The sequence below is a fragment of the Rhinopithecus roxellana genome, chromosome 6, assembly GCF_007565055.1.
Source record: "Rhinopithecus roxellana isolate Shanxi Qingling chromosome 6, ASM756505v1, whole genome shotgun sequence".
NCBI classification, from domain to species: Eukaryota; Metazoa; Chordata; class Mammalia; order Primates; family Cercopithecidae; genus Rhinopithecus; species Rhinopithecus roxellana.
The window spans coordinates 107,507,156-107,528,887 of NC_044554.1; the positions used below are offsets into that span (position 1 = coordinate 107,507,156).

Genomic DNA, 21,732 nt, shown 5'->3' on the forward strand with positions numbered 1-21,732 from the left:
CACCATCTTTACCTCCCTTTTCTCTCCAATCTCAGGGAAAGTAATGGCTCTCTTCCCTCCTCCTATCACTGAAATCCTCTGCTTGTTTCCTTAGCCCTGCCCATTTCTTTCTCCCTGGAGTTTTGCTCCATTAGTTGTGTGCCTTTTCTCCTCTGTCTTCAATCCTTGTCTCTGCGCTAAATCATTATGATCCGTCCACAAACATGACCATGACTCTAGCATCAGGAAAACTTCTTCCCTGACTTCACAAACTACTTAAAATATTTTGCTTGCTTACACCTTAAAATAATTTTTAAAACTATGTACTCCTTTGCATCTTTTTGAATAAATATATAAAATGCATCAGTAACTGCAAAAGACGTAATTTCTGGAGTATTGTAAATATTGATACTTTGAAATAAACTCTTCCATCACCCTTTAATGTCACCAATGGAATCTAAGAACCCCAGCAATTTTAAACCCACCATTATTCACTTAAAAACACATGAACAAATTCTTCTTTGATAGCTGGAATTTTTATATCATTCCTTTTCACCTTGAGCTTCTATTTCTATTCCCACTTTGCCCACAGAATTTTATCCTAATAGAACGTATTTGTATGCTTAGAAGCCTTTTACTGATCACTTCATCTACCACTCTACCACAAAAATGTGTATGTAAATTGAAGGTTTAATTTTGCTTTCATTTCTAATAACCACAGGTCTCTAAGTGTTCATTTTTTTCCTGGCTTAAGTTATCCTTAGTGATTATCACTATAGAATGATAAATAATTATCCAAGATAGAAAATAAAGAAACTTTGGGAAATGTATCTTATAAGGATGAATAGAATTTTTTTCCAATTAGTTTACTTATCTGGAAATCAATATTCTTATTGTAGAATGTACAGTTCAGAATCAATTTGTCTGTTTCATTTTTATAAATGAAACCTCATTTACATTGGGAAACCTCATTTACACAAATATGTAGATGGGCTGGAAGCAGCTTTGTTATGGAACTGTCACTCAATTCTGAACTTCTGAATTATATGCCACAAAGATCACATGGTCAACATTATCATCAAAAAAACTGTTTCTAGGGCCGGGCGCGGTGGCTCACGCCTGTAATCCCAGCACTTTGGGAGGCCAAGGCGGGCAGATCATGAGGTCAGGAGATCGAGACCATCCTGGTGAACATTGTGAAACCCCATCTCTCCTAAAAATACAAAAAAACTGGCCGGGCGTGGTGGCGGGCACCTGTAGTCCCAGCTACTCAGGAGGCTGAGGCAGGCGAATGGCATGAATCCAGGAGGCGGAGCTTGCAGTGAGCCAAGATGGCGCCATTGCACTCCAGCCTGGGCAACAGAGCGAGACTCCGTTTCAAACAAAACAAAACAAAACAAAACAAAACAAAATAAAACAAAACAACTGTTTCTAATGACCTATCAGTTCACAACACGATTAGTTCCTCTTTCAATTTTGTTAAAGGTAAAATATTGCAAACAACCTAAGCTGCAAGAGAATTTGCCATCCAGGACCCAGAGTGATGCACTGCAGGACATGTATCCCAAAATTCTGAATATTCTCTCTGTTTGGTGACCTGGGGGCTTTATGCCTCTGAGAAATGCTTTATAGTAAGATGGAGATGGGCAGGAAGTGCCTGTTTTGTTTTGTTTTGTTTTGTTTTTTAAGACATGAGGCCTTGCTCTGTTGCCTAGGCTGGAGTGCAGTGGTGAGATCATGGCTCACCGCAGCCTCAACCTCCTGGCTTAAACCACCTGCCACCTCAGCCTCTAGAGTAGCTGGGACTACAGGCATGTGCTACCATACCCAGCTAATTTTTAAAGTTTCTGTAGAGATGAGGTCTCCCTAAGTTGCCCAGGTTGGTCTCAAACACCTGGACTCAAGTGATCCTCCCACCTGGGCCTCCCACAGTGCTAGGATTACAGGTATGAGCCACCATGCCTGGCAGCCTGTTTTTTTTTTTAAATAATGGGAGAGTAGATGAGAAGCCACATTTCAGGGACCACATGCATTGTGTGCTTTTGGCTGATCAGCTGGACAAGAAGAGATGGACTAAGGACTGGAAATTGTGCCCTCAAAGACATCTGTATTATGTCTCTCCTGGGGAGTACCCTTATCCCCTCAAGAGCATGGGTACCCCAGCTTGAAGACTAGTGCCTTCAACACCTGGCCCTACTTCAAGACCCAACTTGAGTGTCCACCATTCCATCAAGCCTCTTCAATGCTCTCAGCTGGACACAGCTGTGCTCCTCCCTGAGTTCCAGGCATTCGCCTGCTCCTCTTTGTGGCACATACTCTTTCTCCCTCAAAACAGGCAGTATGTACACACTTTGACCCTCCCCTCCACTTGCTAGATAGCAGGGAATGCCAGTGTTTCCCACCAACAACATCTCCCCACCCCAAACAACTTTTCATAAGAGTATTGACAACCAAGCTGCATTTATTTATAAGCAGGAATTTGTTCTCCCATTTAAAAAATTAATCAAAGACACATACATTGTGGGAATATAGTTTATGAAAAAGGTAACATTTCAATCCAGTGGGGAAAAGTTTAAAAGGAATGGAGACAACTGGCTTCCTGACTAGAAAGGGAAAAAAGCTATTTCACACTGAACTCCTGATGAACAAAAATATTGATGTATAAATAAGAAATTCACATCTAAGTTTTACAACTTTAAGCTGAGGAACAGGCTACTTGTAACCCTATGGGACTTCAGATATTCCTTCTGGAGGACGTTTGGTAATTCGTGCCAAGCATATTTAACATGCCCAACTCCTATCAACTATAATTTTGCTATAAATTGTTTTGAAAGGATTCTTGTAGCTTGCTGTTGCCATCATTTGGCTATAAGAAACTTATTTAATCTGTGATTGGTTTTTAATAATTCATGTTCATAAGAACTCCTGTGAGGTGGGGAAAATCCCATAAATTGTTTTCAAATGTATTAAACATTTGCGAAGACTGAATTTATTAGTTATTGAAACTGATATAATACCATATTTTTAGACATTTAGTTAAAATAAGCATTTAATTACTTAGCAATTTTCTTTTTGTTTTCTAGGGCAAAAAAAAATTTGTGTTTCAAAAATTTTTATAGCTTTTTTTGAGATGCTCACAGACCTAAGATCTGTGATCACAGTGTTTACTAAATAAAATAGCTTGAGTAAACATTTCTACATTTGCTATGAAACCCAGATTGGGAGGCTGAGGCGGGTGGATCACCTGACGTCAGGAGTTCGAGACCAGCCTGGCCAACATGGTGAAACCTCGTCTCTACTAAAAAATACAAAAATGAGCTGGGCGAGGTGGCAGGGGCCGGTGATCCCAGCTACTCGGGAGGCTGAGGCAGGAGAATCGCTTGAACCCGGGAGGCAGAGGTTGCAGTGAGCCGAGATTGCGCCACCGCACTCCAGAGTAAGACTCTGTTTCAAAAAAAAAAAAAGACTGATAAATTTGAATACATAAAAGTTAAAAACTGCTATTACACACACACACATACACACATAAAATATAAAAGTAAACCACAGGCCAGGCGTGGTGGCTCACGCCTGTAATCCTAGCACTTTGGGAGGCCAAGGTAGGCAGATCACTGGAGGTCAGGAGTTTGAAACCAGCCTGGCCAAAATGGTGAAACTCCGTCTCTACTAAAAATACAAAAAAATTAGCCGTGCATGGTGGTGGGCACCTGTAACCCCAGATACTTGGGAGGCTGGGGCAGGAGAATAGCCTGAACCCGGAAGGTGGAGGTTGCAGTGAGCTGAGATAGTGCCACTGCATTCCAGCCTGGGCAACAGAGTGAGACTCTGTCTCAAAAAAAAAAAAGTAAACCACAAACTGGGAAAAGTATTCACATACATACTGTTAGGCAAGGGCTAATATCCTTAATATTTTAAAAGCTTTTTACAAATCAATAAAAAGATGAATAATACAAAAGAGTAACAAAAAAGATTATTCACAGAGTAGTAAGAGATACTAGTAATCAATAAAGGTATGAAAATATGCTCAACATCACCCTTATAGAAAGTATGTTTCATCCACATACTGTGCTTTAGTTCTACTTACTACTTTGGCAAATGAGAAAAAGATAAATAATACCTGTTACTGGTAAGAGTGTATAGAAACAAACATTCTCATGCTTAGACGGATGAAGGCATGTAAACTGGCACGAGTGATTTGAAGGGATTTGCCAGGATCTATTAAATTTTTAAGTGGGTGTATCCTTTGACCCAGAAAATCCATTTCTAAATAAGTTCCTGACAAGTGCATGAAGATCTATTTATAATAATCTTTACTGAAGCACTGAAACTTTTGAACAACCTAAATGCACATTAATGGGACAGTATTTAAACAAATTATGAAATCAATACACAGAATACTACTGTCGGCTATGAAAAAGAGTATGACAAATTTATATATTCTGACGTAAAAATGTCAATGATATACTATTGAAAAAAGAAACTTGCCAGTACTTCTATATTGTCTGACTTTTCTACAATGATAATGTGTATTATGTATTACCTACATAATTAAGGCTATGTGTATGTAATCACATGCACATAAAATTGGAATGAATAAACTGCTGACTCTTGAGAGAATATTATGGGGGACTTTCACTCTCTCTGTACTTTTCTTTTGTGAAATTAAAAACCAGTATTGCCACATTAACTCTCTCTACCAGCTCAAAGCAAATAAATATTGGTTGACACTGACTTTCCAATCTTCTCATGGCTATACTTTGTTAGGTTTTTTTAATTAAAAAAAAATTTTTTAAGTTATACATGCACACAGGCTAGTTGAACATAGTTGAACAGTTCTTCGAAACTTTTTTTTTTTTTTTGAGATGGGGCTGCAACTTCCACCTCTTGGGTTCAAGTGATTCTCCTGCCTTAGCCTCCTGAGTAGCTGGGATTACAGGCACGGGCCACCATGCCCAGCAATTTTTTTTTTTTTTTTTCCCTTTTAGTAGAGATGGGATTTTACCATGTTGGCTAGGCTAGTCTCGAACTCCTGACCTCAAGTGATCCACCTGCCTCGGCCTCCCAAACTGCTGGGATTAGGGGTGTGAGCCACCACACCCGGCCCAAAACTTATTTTTTAAAAAGTTCTTTTCCACTCATCTTCCCCCATTTCCTGCTCTCCGGGGCAATCACTTCAATGATTCCAGCTGATTCTTTGGTCATTTACCTCCATAACTCTAAGTAATACACTTATATTACTACTCCTTGAGTTTTCAATTTTAAGCATCATCCATTGACTTCCAAGGGATGAAGGTCTCCGAACTGATCCTGCCAATACAGTTTTGTTGTAATTTTAGTTGGATCAATACTGGATGTTTACCTCGCTAGATTATATCAATGTTATTTATAACTAAACTCTGTAGTATACAGTGAGTGCTTCCAATGCCTGTAAACCTTCTTGCCTTCCCTAGATCTGACACTTTTTTCTTTTGCCCAGCTTACGACTAATTATCATGAACTCAGCCCCAAACTCCCCCAACCTTACCTTGCTGTGTAACTCTCCTCTCCAAACATTCAAATATATTGGGTATTTATCCATTTCATCTACTTGAAGACAAATTTCTGGGACCTGTGGAGGTGCCCCACTCAACCAGCTGCCTCTAGGTACACAGCTGGCCTCTCGGAATGCCCCTGTGCCATGCCCCTGGAGTGCCTCCACCTCTCTCTCAAGTTGGCATTTGTAATGCCTCCTTCTTGGTTTATTTCCTCATTTTGGCAAAGCACCTCCCCCAGTTTGATAAAGGATTTGTGGAGACTTGAACATCTCAAAATGTCTCAGTTTCACTCATATTTAATCAAAACAGTTTGGCTAGATATTGAATTATAAGTTGGAAAATACTTTCCTTTGGAATTTGAAAGGCATTGCTCTACTGTCTTCTAGATCCCAATGTGGTTACAAATGTCTGAGGCCATTCTAATTCCTGTTTCTTCGCATGACTCTGTTTCTCTTCTCTGGAAGCTCGTAGGATTTCCTTTGTTCTCAGTTGCTCTGAAAGTCCATGCTGAAAGTGTAGGTCTATTTTCTTCCAGTGCTCTGGGCAGCTGGCTCTTTCAATCTAGAAAATTATGGCTTTCATTGGTGGGAATTTTTCTTGAATCATTTTGTTGATAATTCCCACCTTTTTTTGCTACTCTTTTTTCTGTATATTCCTATTATCTGGATGTTGGATTTCCATCCTTCAGTTTTCTATTCTTTCCCTATTTCCTTCCATCCTTTATTTTTATTATTTCCCTATTTTCTTATCTTTTAGCTTTATTTTCTGGGATGTGTGCTTATCCTCCAACACTGCTCCTGAGTCTCTAACTTGTACTATTACATTTTTAATTTCCAAGAGTTCCTTTCTCTTCTTTTTTTAAAAAACAAGCATTACACTTTTGTATCATGAATGCATTCACTTATTTTATCTAAGGATTTTATATGTAAGTATTCATATATACATTTTTTTCCTCTCTGCATGGTCTCTGTTCCTCTAAATATATTTTTTCTGATGTCTTTACTTATTCGTCTCTGTACACCACAGACTTTTCCCAAATGTCTTCTGGTTCTTGGTTGTCCACGGAGACTTAAAAGAGGACACTCAAGAGAACAAAGAGCTGAATGCATTTGGGTGGGGCTTGCTAACTATGTGTGGGTCTCTGTTTGGCCCATAGGGAGCTTTGGTCAAGTCATTTTACTCAGAAACCTCTTGGCCTGGTTCCAAAAGTCTCCAGATAAGGCTCTTCCAATATTCTGCCCGATGGGTTTAATTCTGGGTGTTGGCAACATTTTGGGAGTTGAGTTAGGGAAGAAGGCTGGAGATCTCAATATCTGCACGTCAAGTCTCCTTCTTCCCATTTTCGATGTGGTGCCCCACCCTCAACTGTGCCTGGTGCCCATGTCCAGAGAGCCTCCTTTGCACCCTCTCCAGAGAATAAGCCTGTCACATAACAGGGCTAGAGAGGTGCAGATGCCTGTAGTAGGGACTGAGGGAGGCAATGGGAGCTGAGGGGAGTGTTAAGTGGTCTATTTAGAAGATGTTCAGTCAGCTGTCTGTGTTTAGCCTCACTTCATTCCTATTTCCAGGAATCCCTAGAGTCTCTGGTACTATTAACTCTTGAGCCCCAAGCAGGTATGGGGGTGCAAATTGGGTTTCTTCTCAGTTTTCCCTAGTACCAATTTCAGATTCAGCTTACCACATCTATCCACCTGCTTCAGGGCTGAAAAACTTCATTGCTGTATCTCCTTTCTTTTTAAAAGTTCCTTCAGTCTTGTTTTAGAAGGATTTGGAAGGCCGGGCACAGTGGCCTCTAATCCCAGCACTTTGGGAGGCCGAGGTAGGCAGATTACCTGAGGTCGGGAGTTCAAGACCAGCCTGAGCAACATGGATAAACCCCATCTCTACTAAAATACAAAATTAGCCAGGCGTGGTGGTGCATGCCTTAAATCCCAGCTACTGGGGAGGCTGAGGCGGGAGAATCACTTGAACCCTGGAGGCGGAGGTTGCAGATCGCGCCATTGCACTCCGGCCTGGGCAACAAGAGCAAAACTCCGTCTCAAAAAAAAAAAAAAAAAAGAAGGATCTGGGGAGGTAGGAATAAATACATGTTCAATCTGCCCTGTTCAACTCAATCTTTCATTGTGTACTGTTTTAAAAAATATATTTTTACTGAATAAGAAGTAATATATGCTTGCATCAGAACATTTTACAAAACATAGAGAAATACGGCTTTGGTATGTTTCCATCCAGTTTTTTTAAACCTACTTTTGCTTACATCACTGACCTCACTATATTTACCTTTCCCACTTCTACATCCTTAATCCTCCTATCAACTGGATCATTCCCATCAACATTTCAAACAGGCTTTAGCAATCCCCATCTTAGGCAAACAAGAATCCCCCCAACTGTCCCATATTTCCACTCCCCTACAGCTACACTTGTTGAAATGACTGTCAGCACATGCCATCTCTACTTCCCTGCCTCCCACGTGCTCCTCACCCACTGACTCTCAGGCTGCCACCTCCACTAAGCTACCAACGTTTGTCTTCCTAAGGTCACTGATGATTTTTAGCTTGCAATCCAATGGACACTTTTTAGTCTTCCTAGTCCTAAACCACACAGCAGAATACAACACTGTTGGGCATACTCTCTCCTTCTGGAAACATTCTTCTCTAGAAATACCCAACAGGGCACTATCCTAATTTTCCTGCTACCTTTCTGGCCACTCTTTCTGTTTCCTTTGATTCCTCTGGCTCCTCCTTTTTCCACATCCTACAACAGTGGTTTTCAACCCTGGCTGCATATGAAAATCACCTTGGAAGCTAAAAAATACTAACACCTGGGTCCCATCATGAACAACATATTCCAAATTCCCGAATCTGCCCCAAAACCCAGGGTTCTGCAGGGCATGGCTTGTGTTCTCCTCTCTTCCCCCTCTACAGACTGAGCAACCCAATGTATCTATGCTGCCGACACCAAATGTCCAAATATGCCAAGGCCAGATGTCTCCAGCTCAGACTTCTGCTCTGAACTCCAGACTCCTTTATTCATCTGCCTTCTCAACACCTGCTCTTTGATGTCTCACAGGGATCTCAAACCTAATGTGTTCAAAACGGAATTCTCAGTGTTTCTCCAAATCTGAACTTTATATTACCCTCCCTCTATTCTTACTTAAGCCAGAGGCCTAGGAGCCATCCTTAGCACCTCCCCATCCCTCCTATTCAACACCCACCAATCCCTAAGTCCTTCCTAGTCCACTGCCAAAGTATATCTTGACAACAGCCACTTCTCTCTCAGGGTGATGCCAAGGTTTCCTACCTGGAAGACAGAAAGAACCTCCAAGTGGTCTCCTAGCTTCCAGACCATACTCCCTTCAGTTAGTTCTCCACGGAGCAACCAGAACCCTACTTGGCCTTCAGGTTTCCACTAGAAATTTCACGTCCTCAAAGAGGCCTTTCTGACTTCCCAAACTCAAGGCACCTTTCCTGTCGTGTGCCTCGCAGTCCTGGATGCTCTGCGTCCGTCACAGCTGGTGCCCGTGCTTTCATCTATGGGGGGTGTTTTGGTTGTTAATGTCAGTCTCTCCACAGGAGTTAAGTCTGAGGGCAAGGGCCTCAGGGTTAACGTAGTTCTTGACACAGTATATGCTACCAAAGAGATCTGATGAACTAAATAAACATACGGGTGAAACTTATGGTTTCAAAACTCTTCATAAATGTGATTTTAGTGTGTAATAGTCTATTATACTGTGATTTGTATTTGTACATCTTAATCTATATTTTGGATTCTTTTTCATGCTAGACTTTCAGGAAGTAAATTATTAGGTCAAATGTAAGAACATTTAAAATATTGAAAATATACTTAATAATAAGCCAGGCACAGTGGTTCGTGCCTGTAATCCCAGCACTTTGGGAGGCTGAGGCAGGTGGATCACTTGAGGTTAGGAGTTCAAGACCAGCCTGACCGACATGGTGAAACCTCGTCTCTACTAAAAAAAAGTACAAAAATTAGTTGGGCGTGGTGGTGCACACCTGTAATCCCAGCTACTCAGGAGGCTGAGGCAAGAGAATTGCTTGAACCAGGAGGTGGAGGTTGCAGTGAGCAGAGATCACGCCACTGCACTCCAGCCTGGGAAACAAAGTGAAGCTCCATCTCAAAAACAAAACTATATATATATATATATATATATATATATATACACACACACACACACACACACACACACATATATAGTAAAAAAAAAAGGTATATATTTTTAAGACTAGAAAGCATCAAATTGCTTTCTCGAGAGACTGAAATGATGAACCCTCTGAGTGGCAATGTCTGAGCACACAGATTTCAGCCATGCCTTCTGGTTCGCCTTACTCTTTGCTCATTTGCTAGGTGAAGATGGTGCCTGGCTTCTCCGGCCTCCAAGGCCACCCTTCCAGGGCTGTGAATGAATGGGAGCCCCTGTTCTGAGTATTTGGAGGGTTGACATCTGAATCATCTTTGGATCTCTTTGCCCTTGGGAACCCAACCATTAAATGGTAGTTTATTTGCTGAATTTACTTAGCCAATTCATAAAATTGTCATGTTTGGTATATTTGGAATTATGAGAAGTCTCAATTTTCTGGACTTTTCTCCCTTGGTCTCATACTTTTGGTCTGGCCCATGGCTGGATTTGCTGCCATTCTGCAAAGGGAGAAGGTGCTTGGATGGACAGGTTACCACTGGAGTGCAGGGGCTCTGATACCTGCAGTTTTGCAGAACCAGCCTGCAACGGCGAGGCCGGGGCCTTTGGTTTAGCACAGAGGTGCGAGTGTGCAGCTCACACTGTGGAGCAGCAGCAGTGCCTATGTCCTCCCCTGTCCTCCCACTGTAGACTCCCAGGGGCTGGAGATGGTGACTGGAACAAATGACACATTTCAGCCACACAAGGAGGCCTCTGTGAGGCTGCTTATTCCAGCAGAAGCTCCTGTGGAAGTGCATGTGCCAGAACAAACCCAGCCCAGGGCCGAATGGATTTGAGTTATTTTGCTTTTCAATTCTGGCCCCATTCTGTGAGAGGCCCATCTGTGATGAGGCTGTGAAAAGCAGACAGAGAAAGGGGATCCATGCTCTTGCATCCAGCTCTTCCAAGAAAATTCTATGAGAGCAGCACCTGAACCGCAAGTCCCTGCTGGGACAGCAGACTGTATTTTAGGATTTTTACTACAAATCATCTCTCCTGACTTCTCATTCTCTGCCTTCCAACCCTTCTTTCTCATTTCTTCCGCCTAGAATCTCTCTATTCCTACTTGACCTTTGTTTTTGGATGTGGCCATTCAAACCTTTACGGTACTGACTGATTTTCCTCAACCAAAAGTTCACCCTGCCATGTGCCACACTGTCACCAACACCTCATCCTCATCAACATCCTCATCAACTTTTAAATTCCTCTTTTCTGTCTGCCAGAATGAACTCAGGGTTAGCCCCTCCCCTCAAGTTAAATTTTAGGCAAATTCATAGACAGTGACGCCGCTGGATTTCTCTGGGACATGCCAGCACTTGTATTTTTACAGGGTTCTGTCTCTCCCAGAAGTCACCTTCCCACTCAGCACACGGGGCTGACATTACTCCATGTTCCTAGAACATCTGCTTGGAGGCAGCTGATAGGTCCCCAAATCAATGACATTAGTTCCTAACAAGACCTGGCTGTTGGCCCCAAACAGAGTTCTCCAGGTGGATCATCCTCTTTTAGCAGACATGACTGCCAGTAACACTCAGCTATGTTCACATGCCACACCTGCCCACAAAGGACAAGGATCAGCTTCTGCTAACGACCGTCGAGGTAAGTGATGCAAGTCCAAGGGCAGTTCCCAAACAGGGGCTTCAAAGAGCAACCACGCAGCATAAGAGCTCCTGCAGCATGAGTGTGTGAGCCGCTGACCCGGCCGTCGTGAATGGGGTGACCCCAGGCACACCAACAGCGGCTGGTCTACTGAGCCACTGCTATGTGCCAATCACTGTGCCAGGCCCCACGGTTAGATATTAGTGCCAGTTCTATTTTATAGATGAGACTCTAAAAAGATCAAGCAACGGAAATCCCACCACCAGTAAGCAGAAAAACTGTACTCAGATACAGACAGCCTCACACCAGAGAGTGCACATGAGCCACATGGCCTCTGGTCAGTCTCACCGGGCACATATCTGCTGACTCCACCTACATGCTGTCCTGCTGAAGTTGTGCATGTAGGATGTTCCCGGTAAAGTCCATGCCTGCCCCTTATCCCTCCACTAACCACCTGCAGGACTCATGGGTGTAGTCCTTTTCTCGCAAGTTCCAGGAATTTTAAGCACTAATGACTGCTTGACAAGTGACTGCCTTTCTTTGAGTTTCTTGCTTTATTTCCTACAGAGAGTGAGGTGACACTTGGTCATGTCAAAAAATTCACGGCATTTCCATTAATCAACAAGTTAGGCTACTGGTGATCATGGCGCTCCAAAGGAGGTCCTGGCACCTGTGGGCCTCCTTCCTCCTAACATATCCTGGCAGGGCCTACCTTGGGTTGTGCCGCCTCATGCTGGGACTTCCTGAGTACTGAAAGATCTAGAATGCAGAGCTGTGGATCACCCTTAGCCACTCACCAGCACTGGGATCTGTCGGGGTCTCACCCTCCTCAGAGTCTTCCTGCTCCTGCATGGTGGGCCGCTCCCCGCGCTCCATCTGTGACATGAGGTCTGGTTTGGAAATTGCATAGTCTGGGCAGAAGAAAGGGAAAAAAAATATGCTCTGGGATGAGGCTGCACTGGATGTTGTTGTATCTTCTGTGGGCGCGTGATTCTAGGAGCAGCTCCTCAACTGAAGACCATAATGGAAAACCACCAAGCCTCTCCACCTTTTCCCAAGAGGGGTGTGTGTGTCTGTGTGTGTCTCTGTGTGTGTGTGTGTGTGTGTGTAGATCTGGAGACCATAATGGAAAACCACCAAGCCTCCTCACCGTGTGTGTGTGTGTGTGTGTGTGTGTGTGTGTGTGTGTGTAGATCATGTTGCTCAGAGGTGGTCAAAACCTGCCCAGGTTTTCATTACAAAGGCAGAAGATATTTGAAATTCTGTAAGGTAAAAAACTAATCCTGGCCAGGTGCAGTGGCTCACACCTGTAATCCCAGCACATTGGGAAGCTGAGGCAGGTGGATCACCTGAGGTCAGGAGTTTGGGACCAGCCTGGCCAACATGGTGAAACCCTGTCTCTACTAAAAATACAAAAAATTAGCCAGGCGTGGTAGTGGACACCTGTAATCCCAGCTACTCGGGAGGCTGAGGCAGGAGAATCACTTGAACCTGGGAGGAAGAGGTTGCAGTGAGCTGAGACTGCACCACTGCACTCCAGCCTGGGCAACAAGAGTGAAACTCCGTCTCAAAAAAGAAAAAAAGCAAAAAACTAATCCTGATAAAAATCTAAAAGCCATAAAATAAAATATCGAAAGATTTTCTTACATAAAATGAGTTCGCAGTTCTTTGGAAATAAAGTTAAAAGATGAAGAAACTTAGAGGAAACATACATATATATATACATGTTTGTCATATGGCAAAGGGTTAATATCCATAGTTACACATAAAGAACTTCTATAACTAGTAAAATTGCAAAGTTATAAATAGGTAAATCATAGAAGAAATATGAATGGTCAATAAATACGTAGAAAGATGCACAAGTTCACTAGTCATCAAAGAATACATATTTAATAAATGAAGCGGCCAGGCGCACGCCTCACGCCTGTCATCCCAGCACTTTGGGAGGCCGAGGCAGGCGGATCACGAGGTCAGGAGATCGAGACCATCCTGACTAACATGGTGAAACCCCATGTCTACTAAAAATACAAAAAAAAAAAACTAGCCGGGCACGGTGGCGGGCGCCTGTGGTCCCAGCTACTCGGGAGGCTGAGGCAGGAGAATGGCGTGAACCCAGGAGGCGGGGGCTTGCAGTGAGCCGAGATCGCGCCACTGCACTCCAGCCTGGGCAACAGAGCAAAACTCTGTCTCAAAAAATAATAATTAAATAAAAAATAAAACAAATGAGGTAGCATTTTTTACCTATGAAAAAGACTAATATTTAAAATAGAAGAACATCAGCTCAGGCCGGGTATGAAGTGGCACTTTCACATACCCTTGCAGAAATACCACCTGGCTCAGCCTTCTGGAGGGCACCAGGCAGTAGCCATAAAACTGTAAATGTGCATCCTGTTTACCTGGCAATCCCACTTCTCAGTATCTGTCCTACTGAAACACACAGAAGCGTACAAATACACAGAGCTGTTTATCATAACACTTTGTAACAGAAAAACAGAATCAACCTACTGTTCAGCAACAGCAGAAAGGTCAAAAGCCCTAATGGTTCACACGGAACACTGCATTGTGTTTCCAAGGAGGCCTACGTATGCTGACATGGAACACTCTCTATGCCCCTACATTAGGTAAAATAAGCAAATGGGCCCCTCTGTGCAAATCCCAAACTGCATGTGCATCAGTGCATGTATCATGCTTATATCTGCACATGCAAAAAAAGATGAGAGAGATCACAGGCCAAGATGTTCATGGTGGTTACCTCTGGGGAGTGGTAAGGGTGAATGGGTGGTGGCTGCTCTTAATTATATAAATCATTTAAATTGCTGAATTTTCACAATTAAAAAACACAATTAAAAGAATTTTAAAAGGAAGGGAATGTATCCTATGGAAAGGTATGTATAAAATTGTCAGTTCTAGTTGGAATTAAAGTTTCTATGTGACAACACATTTAAATGTTTAAGATAACATTTTTGTATATATCCAAAAAGTTCTCCATATCGGAGAAACAAATACACATATATAAAAGTGAAGTACATTTTTCCAGTTTTTTTTTTTTTTTTTGAAACGGAGTCTCGCTCTGTCGCCCAGGCTGGAGTGCAGTGGCTCAATCTTGGCTCACTGCAAGCTCTGCCTCCCAGGTTCACACCGTTCTCCTGCCTCAGCCTCCCGAGTAGCTGGGACTACAGGCGCCCACCACCACGCCCAGCTAATTTTTTAAATATATTTTTAGTAGAGACGGGGATTCATCGTGTTAGCTACGATGGTCTCGATCTGTCCTTGTGATCCGCCTGCCTCGGCCTCCCAAAGTGCTGGGATTACAGGCGTGAGCCACCACACCCGGCCATGTAGAGTCGCAGGTTTTCATCCTTAAATATTCTTAATGAAAATCACAAGAATCTACAGACTTTGGGGTAAGACAGATCTCCGTGAAACAAGCATTTAACCTCCCTTATCATAGTCTCAGTGTTCAGGCACCTGAATCATCAAACAGGAGTGTGAACACCAGTCTTAACCTCCCCAACATCTTGGCTGTGTGGGTCCAAGGTGATTCTTGTACAGCACCTCAAACGTGGCTGGTACACAGTAGGCACTCAGCATACTTTTCTTTCATTCTTTTTTCCTTCCTTAATAATAGTTTGCTGGACAAACTAATTTATTAAAAAAGGGGTCCATGGGGAAAAATATGACAGAGAGACCACTGATGTCCAGATCTTTCTCTTCCTCCTTGCCCCAGCAGCTTCTCCGAGAGTGGGGTCTCAATTTACAAGCCATTCTGGCCTGGGCCGCGCTGATGTGTATGGGTATATGAGGGCATTTGCTTTAATTTGTTGTGATCTGTAAAACTCTGTTCTCCTTGCTTGTGACTATTGGCTCTGCTGGGGTTCAGAACTCCCTAAGGTTATGAATGCACCTTGAGCTCGTGTCCAGGCAGCCCCCAGCGAGTGAAGACTTCTCCTTACCCATGGAAACCAGGGACTCGTAGTTGCCCCTCATCACGTTCTTGTAGAGCTCCTTCTGCCACTCGGACAGGTTTCCCCACTCCTGCTCTGAGAAGTGGACAGCGACATCATCAAATGTGACAGGGACCTGAAACCACAAAACAAACTCGGCTCAGACCCGCTGGAAGGCAGTGACAGGCCCACAGCTGGCCAATCCGAAGGCCCAAACTCCTGGCTCTGGGCCTTCATCTACAACTTTTCTAGAAGTCTGGCCACTGTCCTGGCCCCAGAGAGTGAGGGGCCTGTCTTGTTGGATCCTTTTCCTGCCCTTCAGGATATAATTCTTGCAGCTCTAAAGCATGGTCTGTGGACCAGCAGCAATGGTGCTACCAGGAAACTTGCTAGAAATCCGAACTCTCAGACCCCACCTTAGACCTACTAAATAGCTTCTGCATTCAGTAAGATCCTGGGGAGATCCATGTGCCCAGGAAAATTTGAGACATGCCGGGCTAGAGAACAGAATCTGTTTTCTCTCTACATATGGCTGTGAAAGGGGGCAGCAGCACTGAAGAAGAGAAAGCAAGCCAGTCCACGCTCAAGCTCTTTCAGAACCTTCTGGAAAATAATATGGAAACCTAACTTCTCCAGCTTTTGAAAGGAAACCTCTTGAAATCAGTTTTCCTGGCACCAACATGGCTTATAAGTGAACTGATAAAAATATGGAGCAGGACAGATCCTTGTGATGTTTAACCCAAGCTCCGTCCTCTGCTGCAATTGTAAAGCGAACGCACCCTCAGTGACTGATGGTAAAGCCTCTCCACAGCTCTCATCGGCCTTCACTTTGCCTTCGTAGCCTCTCACACCAGGGACAGCTCTGCTGAACACCCTTCTAAACTGACAGCCCCTGATCCCAGGGGCATTTCTGTACTAGCCTATACTCTCATCAACAGGAGAAATAATTTGATTTTGGCACATCCTAGCAACTGGGATCACTATATTTTTTCCTTTCTCAACCACCCCTTTCTTTCATATTATACTACATTCCTAAACCACACTCCAATTCAGATCACTTCCTTAGGAAGCCCCAGTTGGGATGTGCTTACCTTGGGAACTTCTCCATTGCTGCCGGGGGGCAGCCGCAGGATCCAGAAATTTCTGTTTTTCAGCAGGTTCTCCATGTTCTCCAGCCGCCTCTGCAGCAGCCCGTACTCCTGCAGCAGGGTCCCCAGCACGACCCACTTGCTCTCCAGATGGTTCGCAAACTCCACGGCTGTCTTTTCGCAGTCGGCTATCTTCTTTTCATTTGTCCCCGTCCTGCCTTCCAGGGTCAGTAGCCTCATGGCCTGGGCCTCCAGCTTCCTCTCCACTGCTTGGACGGCAGCCCACACAGCCAAGCGGGTGATCTCCGCCGTGGGGAGCGGCTGTTCCTTCTGGACTGCAGAAGAGATCTGGAAGGGGGTGTCCTTTTGGGAAACCGGGCTCTGGAGCAGGGGGTCCATGTCAGTCTCGGGAACTGTTGGGGAAAGGGTCAGGGGGTCTTTCTCAGGCGCTTCAGGGGAGTGAACGGGGGCTTCTTGGTGGTGGGGGGAGTGGGAGAGAAGGGAGATTTCTTGTTCAGCAGCAGCTGGGGGTGGATACTGGGTCCCTTCCTGGGAAGCCAGGGGGCCCTGGAGAGGAGTCTCTTGCTCAGAAGCGGCAGAACACAGGAGTGACGGTCCCTTCTGGAGCACATGTGGCATCCGGCCAGAAGTTTCTTGCTTGGGAGCACTGGAAGTTTGAGGCAGGGAGCCTTGTTGGGGAATGGTGGGAGACAAAGAAGGAATTTCTTTGGGAGGAAGAACGCAGGATTGGAACAGAGTTTCTCGGGGGAGTCCAGCAGGGGCCTGACGTAAGGTTTCTTCTTGAGGAACACTGGGGAACGACAGAGGTGATGAGCGTTGATTCTCCATGTCCAGCTGTTGAACCTGTGTTCATGGAAGAAAGGAAAAGAGGATTGAAGGCCACAGTCTCCAGCTAGCAAAATAAATCCCAAAGACAAGTATACACAAAAAAAGTGCTTCCATTTGGTAGCAATAACATGTGCCCCTCAAATGTGAATCTCTTCTAGAGACCACAGCACCAGTTTAGACATTAATTATAACACTATTATGAACAGCAAATGAAAGATGATTATGCCACCTTTTCTTTCTGACAGAGCCATCGCCTTTTTACAACATACACTGCACAGGTACCTTACGAACAGCAGCGTCGGAGAGGGGAAGGGTGCTGGGCTCCTGTTAGAACATGTGGCTTTTGGCCCTGTCTACACCTGTTGCCACCTGTGTCACTGTGGATCAGTCGTTTGACCTCTCTGTTCTTAGTGCCCTGTGTCCTCATCCATAAAACGAGGATAATAATATCTGGCACACACACCACCCCCCCGAGTTGTTACAGCAGTGAACATAAAACTTTGAGAAACAAAAGAGCAGAATTTTGTCAAAGCCAAGCACTGACTATCCCACATCTCCCAGCAGGGGTGGGGGTTCTCCAGCAGGGGCTGGAGCTGTTAATGTTCTTAACTGGAAGGTGGACTCGGCATCCAGCCACCACCACTTCTACCAGCATTAGGCCTTTGTGATGCCCTGGGTTCCTTCCTTTGTTCAGTCCAAAAGTGAGAAGATGACATTATCTGAAGTTTCCCAGACTCTTACTCTTTGATAACAGCTGCACTGCAGACTCATCTCAATGAGTCAGTATGGTATACGTTCGACTTGGAAACATCTTCTATGTGCCCGGCCCCTGCTGTAGAGGCTGAATGGGCTTCTGGATATTCTGGCCTGGCTTCTGCTATAAGCAGAGCGAGACATCAAGGCAGGTGAAGGCAGGCAATTCAACCACTCCTAGGAGTGGGCAGCGATCCACTGCAGTAGGTGTGCTCAGGTGGTCTGGGTTCCACCCTCAGGTTTCTGAGGTGGGGAATGAGGAAGCAGTGAGGCCTGGAAGGACGGGCAGCAGAGCAGAAGTCAGCCAGACTGGTGACTGGTATCCAGATTTGGGGGGACTACATCACCACAAAGACTTGGAGTCTTTCTGGGATCTCAATGACCCACGTTCTCCTCGTTCCCCACCCTGCCATACTCACATTGAGCGAATTCTTGAATCACTGGGAGGCGAAGCCACGATCTTCTGTGAGTAACTAGTTATGTATTTACCTACCTAGATCATCAATATCTTTCGGAACCGACCACAATTTCTCCTGTTACAATGTCTGTCCGCTCCCTCATCATCTTCCTTCAGTGAATCTGCTCAGTCACTATGCTCTATATCCAAGTGGTCTTTAATTAAAATTTCAATTTTCTTCCGTTGAAAATTAGCATATCCCCAGTGTTCAGTCTGACATATAGTATGTGTAGAGTATGGGCCTGAAGAGTAAATTGTTGAGTTACAAAAAAATTATTAGGATAAATAATGACGTTCCTTTAGTCACCTATCAGAGACTTATCTAAAGCTATTCCATATCTTCTACAGCTTTTTTTTCTTTTATTGGTTCACTTATAGGTGACTTAACTGTGACAGCATCATACTTTTAAGCCACGGATTGAATATTCAAGATCCTAGTCACAAAAGGGTTTTGAGGTAGTATTGTCTAATGGCCTCTACCGTGAACCAGACATGAGCACTAATCAGCTGAGAATGGCTAACAATGATCCAGTATTTATTATGTGCCGTGAGCTGTGTTAAGCATTTTAAAGGATTATCTCATTTAATCCTCACAAAATCTATGAAACAGGTACTACTAGAGTTACTACCCATACTTAGTACAGGAAGACACTGGGGACAGGAGAGGCTAAGCAACCTGTCCCAGGTCACCCAGTGTTCTGGTTCCACAGCCTGCAGGCTACCTCCAGGCCTTAATTGTCAACTGAGGCAGCTGGCCAGGCAGGTGTATGCTCTGAATCCTTTTTACCTCTAAAATCCCGAGGCTGGATATTATTAATACACAAAGACTTGTGGCAGGTTTGATAGGGTTGAGAGAGGTGGGGAGGAAGGCCTTGCCTTTAGAGATATTATCATTTAAGTTGGGGTCAGGGACCTCTTTGAAAACCTAATGAAAGTTTTGGCTTCTTGTCCTCAAAAAAGACACAAGGGCACATACATAGAATTTTGCAAACATCTTCAAGGAACTCACAGACCCCTAAACCCCTAAGGCTCATCAACAGCTAAGCCATCTCTCAACTCTTCACTGAGGTGAAGGAAGCGCTGGGGGCCCTCAAGGCTAGGCGCCTGGCTCTCAGGGAAAGTGACTGCCAAACACAACACAATAGGCACATTACAGCCCTTGCCTCAGAGGGAGATTAGGGTATCTGCCTAGCACTAGAAAGAAGGGGGAAAAAAAATCCCAGGGGAGCAAGTGAGTCTCTGAGTAATGCAGAGGTTTAACTGAAACAATGAAAAAAAAAAAAAAAAAGCCTCCAATATAGTAGACAGAGCCAGCAGACCAAGGCATCTTTACTAGCTAGACAAATCAGAGCTCAAAGGAAAATACTATTTCTTTGCTATTATTAGACTGTCTCTCTCCATTTCCGGATTTGGAGGACTGCAGAGGGGCCACAGGAGTGTGTTCCCTCCTTCGCCTCCCAAATAAAAGCCCTTTGCTATAATTTCATCCATCCCAGTAAACCTGTGGCTTATCTCACCCCAAGCAGAAAGAAATGGCCAAAGAGAGGGGAGGGAGCTGTAAATATATCTAAAACTAATAAGCTGAAATTCTCAAATTGCTGGTAGGGGGTTGGAGGGAGAATTTTTTTGAATCATATTCGTAGGATTTAACCGTCCCTCCTTCCCCCACGGATCAGGAGTGGACAGAGTCTCCAGGATTCATGCCACATTAGCAGAAGCATCCATAACCACAGTATCTGACTTATTAAGAAAGTCGTGGCATTTTTTTGAATGACCCAGTATGGTTCACCCAGCATTATATGCCATTCAAGGGCCCGGAAGGACTGAGTCCAGAATAAGGCATGTAAAAATCTTCGTTTTATTTTACTTTCGCAAGAGTTTTTTTTTTTTTTTTTTTTTTAAGAATTGGGAGGCTTTTTAGAAAGCTATATATCCTGCCTCCTTCCTGTGTACACAATAGGAAACTGAGGCTCAAAGGCACTGACTCCCATGCAGTAATCCTCTCACTAACATGGCCAGAGCGTCTCAAAGAGCAGGTCTGCGGGAGGATCTGAAGGATGATTTTTTAAGAGTGGCTCCCTGAAGAGGAACATCAGTCCCCAACCCCCGAGAAGCTCACTCCCCAGACACCATCTGTCAGGACACCCAAAGTTTAGCCCGCGACCTTCCAGACGCAGAGGCCGGAGGCCGAGGCTTGAGCTCAGAGGGTAACCTGCTCCCACCGCGGAGATGTCCAGCTGGGCGCTGCCCGGCCTCCCCCGCCGCCTCCGACGGGCCGCGTCTGCTGCCAGGGCGGCCCAGGCCCCTCACCCAGGGGCAGCCGCCGCCAGAGCCACCCCCTCCCCGTCCAGGCCCGCAGCCCGCTGGGCAGGCCTTTCTGGGGCCGCCGCACCGTGCCACGGATGCCTTGCTACGTGACCTTGGGGCCGGAAGGGCGGGTGGTCGCCAGGTGTCTGTGCCTCAGTGTCTCCGTTCTGCGAAATGGGAGAGCCGCGTCAGCGCCGCGCCCGGGCCGGCGAAGGCTCCGCGGGGCCGAGCTCTGCGGAAAACGTGCCGGCCGCTACCCCGACGGACGCAGCGCGGGCCCCGCAGGGAGCGAGCGCGCCTCCGGGCGCCCCACCTCGGGGCCGCGTGTGTGCCAGGCCGGGCGTCAGCGCAGCCTCGCACGGACGGCGATGGGGCCCGTAGTCCTCCCCCACCACCCGAGTCAAGACGCGCGGGCCCCTCCAGGGCGCCCCCACCCCCGCGCCAACGTCGCAGCGTTTCTGCCCCTTACCAAGATCCCAGGCCGGGCCGCCGAGCCGGGGACACGCAGGCCGTCTCCGGGGCCCCGAGGCCGCGCGTCCGTGCGCGCGCGGGCCGCCCTCACAGGAGCCGGGGCCGCCTCGGCCATAGCCCTGCGCTGTCCGACCCGGGCCCCCGGAGTCGCCGCCGCTACTGCCGCCGCCGCCGCCGCCGCTGCCGCTGTTGCGCGCGGCCCCACGCAGGCCCGGCCGCCCGGCGCTCTCCGCAGGCGGCGCCGGCCCAGCACCGTCTTCCCCGCCGGGACTCGCGCGCGGCCGTCGGGCCCCGGCCTGCTCGGGGCGCGCGGGGCGAGCGGGCGCGGGGCCGCGGAGCCCGGGCGGCGGCGTCGGAGCGGGGCGCGCGGCTGTGCGGGCGGCCCGGCCGGCTGCGTCCCGGCGGCGAGCTGGGCCCCGGCCCTCAACGGCGGCCCCCGGCCCGCGCGCCGCCCCTCTGCGGCCGCGGCTGGGACCCCGGCTCCGGCCCCGGCCCCGGCTGCGAGCTGCGCTGCCGTCCCGGCGCCTCTTCAGCAGGGGAGCTGCACAGCAGCTGC

The 21,732-nt window shown here is 46.1% G+C and overlaps 1 protein-coding gene across 3 annotated transcripts in view; it reads right to left on the reverse strand.

Moving 5' to 3' along the window:
- ZNF777 (zinc finger protein 777) overlaps window positions 1–21,445 on the reverse strand; it is a 29,283-nt gene extending 7,838 nt beyond the window's left edge. The window contains exons 1-6 of one of the 3 annotated variants that reach the window (XM_030933054.1): window positions 21,175–21,293; window positions 18,361–20,872; window positions 17,930–18,214; window positions 16,343–17,203; window positions 15,261–15,387; window positions 12,105–12,218 (exon numbers count right to left, since the gene is read on the reverse strand). In XM_030933054.1, the coding sequence (XP_030788914.1) occupies window positions 12,105–12,218; window positions 15,261–15,387; window positions 16,343–17,203; window positions 17,930–17,959 (1,132 nt within the window). In that variant the 5' untranslated portion in view covers window positions 17,960–18,214; window positions 18,361–20,872; window positions 21,175–21,293. Of the gene's footprint in view, window positions 1–12,104; window positions 12,219–15,260; window positions 15,388–16,342; window positions 17,204–17,929; window positions 20,873–21,174 lie in introns of all 3 variants that reach the window. The other 2 variants (XM_030933053.1, XM_030933052.1) reach the window with 2 other exon arrangements.
- Window positions 21,446–21,732: the final 287 nt, after the last annotated feature.